Source organism: Pelmatolapia mariae, linkage group LG15 (genome assembly GCF_036321145.2).
Source record: "Pelmatolapia mariae isolate MD_Pm_ZW linkage group LG15, Pm_UMD_F_2, whole genome shotgun sequence".
NCBI lineage: Eukaryota > Metazoa > Chordata > Actinopteri > Cichliformes > Cichlidae > Pelmatolapia > Pelmatolapia mariae.
Genome location: NC_086240.1, coordinates 22,642,515 through 22,649,012, shown reverse-complemented (window position 1 = coordinate 22,649,012; position 6,498 = coordinate 22,642,515). Strand labels below are relative to the sequence as shown.

Sequence of the window (6,498 nt, the reverse complement as noted above, 5' to 3'; positions counted from 1 at the left end):
TAAATGTGTTTTAGTGTTATAACAAGTTGTGGGTATTTTGCAACAGCATTACACAAGTTAATAGACAATCAGTAACATTTTATAATATTTTAATAAAAAACATGCTTCTTCCGTACAGACATGACTCATATCAAAACCACCATCACTATACTCTCCAGAGCAGCTGCTAAAAGAAAGGAGAATAAATAAGAGTTCATATCTTGCATTGATTTATTATCGTGAAATAAAACTAATCTACAGTAAAATTTGATTTGAATGAGCAAATCTCATCTCTCATCCAAGCTCCCTTCTCTCCTCAAATGTGAACAAGACAAGAGATTCTTAAACTCCACACTTGGGGCAGTAATTCGTCCCTAAGCCGGAGTGGGCACTTGACCGGGTGAGGACTGTGACCTCAGACTTGGAGGTGCTGATCCTTTTTCCTGCCACGTCACTCTCGGTTGCGAGATGCTCCAGTGTGAGCTGGAGGCCACTACCTGATGAAGTTATGAAAATGATTCATTTAACATGTTTGTGGTTCTCACAATAAAAAAATATATGTTTTTCTTACTTGAATTTTAAGTTTTCCGTGTTATTTTAGGCCAATTGTATTAATACACTATGTTAACATGAAAAAAATAACTGTAAATTTAGACATGTGAGGTTGTACTGAAAGCAATGATACCAAAAAAGGCAAAGTAAACAATTTTTAAAGTGGAAATATAAAGGTAAAATCAAAAGTAGTCAAAAACGGCCAACTATACCCTAGACCCCAAGAGAATGTGAAACAGGGAAAACAAACAGGTCCAAACAATCACAGGATAACAAGATAAACGAAGTAAAACTAAATGCAAAACACAAGGAACAAAAGACTGCCAAAATAAAATGAGGCGTAACAAAGCAAACATCTGACATCAAGACATAAACTAAATAACTTCGAACAGCATATGTACAAGAATCCAAAACAGCTGTAACAAACTGCAGTTAAAGGAGCACAGGGAAATATTTGGACAAGCCTGGACCCAGAGGCCTGCCGCTAACATAGCCACCGGTTGACTGTCTGCTTGTGAATTATCCCTGCTTTGCAATGATTCCTACATCTGAGTCTGTCTTTATTTTAAGCTAGTTTTTTTTTTTGTAAAGATTTAGTTTTATAAACAATAATCTCATAGAGTACACATAATGCAACAAACGGTATTACTTAACCAGGCAACATCTAAATTATAAATTAAACACAATATTAATACCAGCAGCCTGACACTTTTTAGTTCCCTATCCTACTGCCAAAACAGCTCTAACAGATCTAGGTATGGACATGCATGTGGGATCTCAGAGGGTTTTCTCTGTTCTTTGGCACCAAGGTGTTGGCAGCAATTCTGTGGCTTGTGTGGGATGTTGAACGATGTCACTGTGGGTCAAGCTTCTTTCAGTAGATTTTGGGACTGGGAAGAAACCTTGTTGGGTTAGATTTTCATCATGTTCTATGAATCAGTAATGAGCATTTTTTGTGGCTAAGCTGAGTGCACTGACCTACTGAGAGGCTACTTACATTTAGGAGTACCTGCCGTGGTGTGCAAACTACTGCTAACAGTTAAAATGAGACACAACTAATGAAGTGACAGTTCTGTTCCCTCTCAGTCATTAGTTTGACAACATGTTGGCCGCAAAAATATAAAAAAGTGTTTTCATGTCACATGAAATGAAAAAATTAACTATTTTTTTAAACAAAATTTATATTAGAAAAAATATTAACGTATATAGTTATATACAGTAAACAGTAAATGGCATATCTCTCCCTTTTCTGTCTAAAATCTCGATGTCATGTTTTTCCCTCAGACGCAGTTTCTTCTCTTTCTTATTTCTTTACATGGTCTCACATTCTTTAGAAATCCCAGTGTCATCTCTGTCAGTAAAAGCTATGTAATGTGTTCTAATTTGATGTCTGCCAAAACTTGTCAGAACTGGTCTTTTTACACAGGAAAAAAACAGCATATCTTATCTGATCCAGATTTAGCGTTAACATGTCTGGGCACATCAGTGTTGGACCTGGATTGTCAACACGCCATAACCACATGTTTCTGTGTCACACTGACTGCTTGTATCCCAGCAACCCTTGATCTGTCTCTCTTCTTTTTGTGAGTCTAAATTCAAATGTATTTGTGCAGGGAGAGACAAAACGGCCAAGAAAAAGTTTTAATGGTAATAATTATGAATCATTTTGGCAGATTGAGTTTAAAGTTCACCATTAGATACATTATAGTCATCTTTTGTGGTTACTAAAGGCTTCCAGAAGTTTTCCATCCGTGCCATCATTTTCAGTCACAAATATACACTGAAAAGCTTTTAGCTTTCCGTTAAGAGTGGAACCAGCAATTTTTTGACACTTTTTTCCTCTGTGCATTAATTAATAGAGCCACTTGTCACAACAGTTACAGTCACTCATAACCCCAGAGAGGAGCTCTATGTTTTCACCCACATCTGAACATCATGGGAATGATTTTTTTTTTTTTGTTAATTTAATTAGCTGTTGTATGCAAATATATTAACATATATCCACATATACATGTACACCAAAATTTCTGATGCGCCATCAGCAGAAAATGAAGATTAAAATGTTGGTGCAGAAGTAAAAATACACAAAATATTTACAAAATGCCTCATGTAAACAAAAATATAAAATGCCAACTTGTGTTAGTCTTTTTCACAACTTAATTTACTGCTACAATATATTTAGGTATGAAAACATTCAGAAGTGTCACTTTTTGTGAAGGGATTTAAATCTGAATAATATAATGTTATTCTTATCCACAAAAAAGGCACGGTTGTATTCATATTTGTGCTGATGGGGAGAATTATGTTGTTGTTTTTTCCTGCATACCAAAAAAACCCAAATACTGGCAGCCCCAAAAGAAAAGCTAGCAGGGTGGTAATAATGTTTTTTAACCATCTGTTTCAAAAGGCCAGAAATAAATAATAAGGACTCTGCAAAGATTCCTTTCAAGGAAGGTAAGGACTCCCTCTGACTCTTTTACTCTCTTTTCTTTATGTCCAGAGTGTGTAGTCATCCATCAAAAGGCCATTTTTTTAGTGTGGATTTCTAAATGTACTTTTTAAATGTAAAATGCAGATTGAATGGTATGGTAACACAAGAATGAAGCATATTGACTTTGCAACTGAATTCATTAGGGTCACAGATAAACAAATAATATTTTCAAAATGTCACATTTACACAACTTTCAGACAAGTAAACAAAGTCATCACTGCATGTTGTTAATATTTTATTGCTTCTAACTCTGTCTCCTTATTACTTAAGGTCATACCATTTTTGACCTCAAGCTATACAATTCTCTCTTTACTTGGTATTTATTTCCTGTTTACACTGCGTAAGTTACTCGTTGTCAGGCAAAGCAGATGTCACGTTTGTAGATGTAAATATTCAGCTTACATTTTTGCCTTAGCTTATGTATCAATCTCCTCAGTTTGTTTTTTACTTGTAGTTATTCATTATTTTCTTACAATGAAGAACTATAACGAATACTGCTATGCCAAATAAGTGCGTAAGTGTTTGTACCTTGCAGTGACTCATCGTTAACCCACAGATGATTTAAATTGTAGATGAAAGCAGAGAGCATAGACTCACCAGATTCCAGCTTATTGACTACTTAAATCAGGGAGGTGTCTATTTACTGACAGACAGTTACACCAGACATACCCTCACTCGGGGCGCTACATCTACTGATGGTGTCATTAAGGTGAGTAATTTCACCCATGTGACTTATATAGAAATGCTGGGATTTCTGGGACTAAGTCAGGGTGAAGATTAGTTCAGGTTGAGTGTATGACTCATGTTTTACGTTATAAGAGTCAGTTGTGGGCGTGGCACTTTGTGAGCAGAGCTTTCAAGGTGGTATCATCAAGGTGTTCCCAACATACCGTAATCCATTTACTAGAAATAATCTCAGGATGAATATATATACATATCTCTATACACACATCACAAACAGTTCAGTGCCGACCAGCCACAATGTTAAAGCCATCTGCCTAAAATTGTGTAGATCCTTCTCATTCCACCATTTGATGTGAAGCCAATCAGAAGATACATGACTGAGAGCAAGACTTACTTCTGACTGTGGATAAACTGAATGTCTGCTACATGGCCCAGTATAAGAAAAACTAAATATAAATATAAAAAATAATTATTATATTGAACTGTTAGGAGCTGGAAATTAGCATATTAAATCCCCTGTCATGATAATTTCCCTGTATGTACTTTTAAGATGACGTATTAATCACCTGCAGACTGACCATCCCCTAAATGTTATCTAACAGATGGTGGGAAAAACAAAAACTTGTTTCACTGTTGTGGCTTAGATAAAAGCTGTGTTGGTATAATTTGACAGAATGTATTTTTGAAAGGAATTCCTTCACTGTCCAAGCCAAACAGGAAGACCAGATGTGCATACTTTGGCTGGGAGGCATTCTCTTAGAGAAATTTAAAATTGTGACCCCTGTGCTATATCCATAGGGCTGATAAACTAATATATTTTTTTCATTTTTTACTTCTGTATATTTGAAAATCTTAAGAAAGTAGGAATTGAAATATTTATATGCCTTGTCCTCATAACACATTTTAACCATTGAACCATTTTTTTAACCTGCGGCTACTATAGAGAGAAACCACACTCTGTATGGGAACTCTCCCTTCTTTGTTTTCATACACCTGAAGTGACAGTAGTGTTTGTAGTTCGGTCTCTCTTTCCTGTTGAGCTGACCTGTGGAGTTTCATTTACTAAAAATGGGAAGTAATTGGATAGATAAAGTGCTTTGAACTTGGTGCTAGAGAAGCAGTAGACAAGTGGGTCGAGCAGACAGTCTATGTAGGAGAGGACCATGAGGCCGTCAAAGGCCACTACAGCTTTGTGCTCGATGGAATCAGACATATCTTTGACCCGAATGATAAGCAGAACCATCCTGGCTATGGTGCAGGGGAGGAAACAGAATGAAAAGAGCACCATGACAGCAGTGACCAGAAATACGGCTCTCTTCAGCTTGGTCCTATCCCCGACTGTTTTTTTCCTGAGTTGGTTGACGATGCCCACAGTGCAGTAGAGCAGGATGACAAACGGGATCAGGATCTGAGTAAAGATCACAGTCTCTCTGATGCCATCCACCACATCCTTAGATAGGGGGATAAAAATAAAAGGGAATGTCAGCAGTCCAACCTCTGTTTAAAAATCACTTTGCATGGCTGCTGTGGAGGATTCCTAGATTCAAAACAAAATTAAACTCTTATTAAACTGTTATAAGTATTAAGACACAATGACCTTAATTTATGCATGTGTTGTCTACAGTAAGAGGGAATAAGGCATGAAACAAGTAAGCATTACCTTGATCACGGTAGCATTTTCTTTAATGAGGCTGTAAGAGCAGTCAAAGTTTTTGAGCATGGTGGGGATGGTGAGAGGCAGAAGCAGCACCCAGATGAGGACAGAGATCTGTGGAGATTTCTTAAGCGCTTTTAGGACACTTTTTCGACCAGGGTGCACCACATGAAAATACCGATGGATGGAAGTCGCTGTTAGGAAGGCGATGCTAGCGCCACGGTTTAAAAACAACATGAAAAGCATGGCTTTGCAGACAGTGTCATTGTTATTATTTCTAACTCCCTGGATGAAGGTATAGGCCTTTATGGGCAAGCAGATCAGCAGGAGGATGTCAGCCAAAACCAGGTTGAAGAGGAAGATATTATTTGTGCTGGATTTCCAAAACTTGAGCTTGAAAATAAAGAGGTGGATGACGGATGCATTCAGAGGCAAAGCCAAGATAAAAATCACAATTATTGCAGCTGCATAGAACTTGTACACTTGCATCTCGGCAGCTTCATCGTCTTCAACGGGTTGTCCAGTTCCATTGGTGTTTTCCATTTTAGCAGTCAAAAAACAACTTGCCTGGGGGTCAGCAAATATTAATTCCAAGCTTGAAAACAGAAACAGATTCTACCCTGGAAGCATAGAGCAAAGCATTGTCTCTAAAGTGAAGAGGAAATCACTTCAAAGATCGAGTTCCATCCTGCAATCAAAACAGAAAAAATCCTGTCAAACAGGTTTCCTCTGTGTCTTTAGTTCTGGTCCTTTTTAAAACTTTAAGTTTCTTCTTTCAGTCCTTGAGTCACTGCTACTTTATGTCCTTTCAGGCAAAAGTCAGTACCAGTTCCAGTCAAATCTGGAAGTAATATCAGTGTGCAGGGTACAGTAGGCATCTCTTTTGTACTGCTGCTCAGCCCCCAGTTTGTAGCTCCTCCTTATTGCATGAGGGGGTGAGTCACCAGCTGTTATTGCACTGTTAGACCAATGGGACTTACATAGACCAAAACTCACTTATAAAATAGATATAGAATATAGAATACAAACAATTCAAACATCTAACTACGAAGCAAAAGCACCTTTGTTTTTTAATCATGGCATGTAAACAAACTTTCTGTGTAGCCTCGTTAAGCCCTGACAAGGTCTGTGTAACCAA

The 6,498-nt window shown here is 37.4% G+C and overlaps 1 protein-coding gene across 1 annotated transcript; it reads right to left on the bottom strand.

Annotated features, from left to right (window-relative positions):
- Positions 1 to 353: 353 nt before the first annotated feature.
- On the bottom strand, positions 354 to 5,903 carry LOC134642715 (12-(S)-hydroxy-5,8,10,14-eicosatetraenoic acid receptor-like). The gene is made up of 3 exons (XM_063494666.1): positions 5,367 to 5,903; positions 4,752 to 5,156; positions 354 to 476 (listed from the first exon to the last, which is right to left on the bottom strand). Exons 1-3 carry the CDS (start codon positions 5,901 to 5,903, stop codon positions 354 to 356), a joined length of 1,065 nt encoding a protein of 354 aa, XP_063350736.1.
- Positions 5,904 to 6,498: the final 595 nt, after the last annotated feature.

What these genes read in the sequence shown, in the direction of transcription:
- LOC134642715 (XM_063494666.1), bottom strand. Translation starts at nt 5,903, where the DNA reads ATGGAAAACACCAATGGAACTGGACAACCCGTTGAAGACGATGAAGCT. An exon ending in AAAATGCTACCGTGATCAAG is followed by an intron (nt 5,157 to 5,366) that starts GTAATGCTTACT and finishes CCCCTATCTAAG; the next exon opens with GATGTGGTGGATGGCATCAG. An exon ending in TAGTAAATGAAACTCCACAG is followed by an intron (nt 477 to 4,751) that starts GTCAGCTCAACA and finishes TAACTTCATCAG; the next exon opens with GTAGTGGCCTCCAGCTCACA.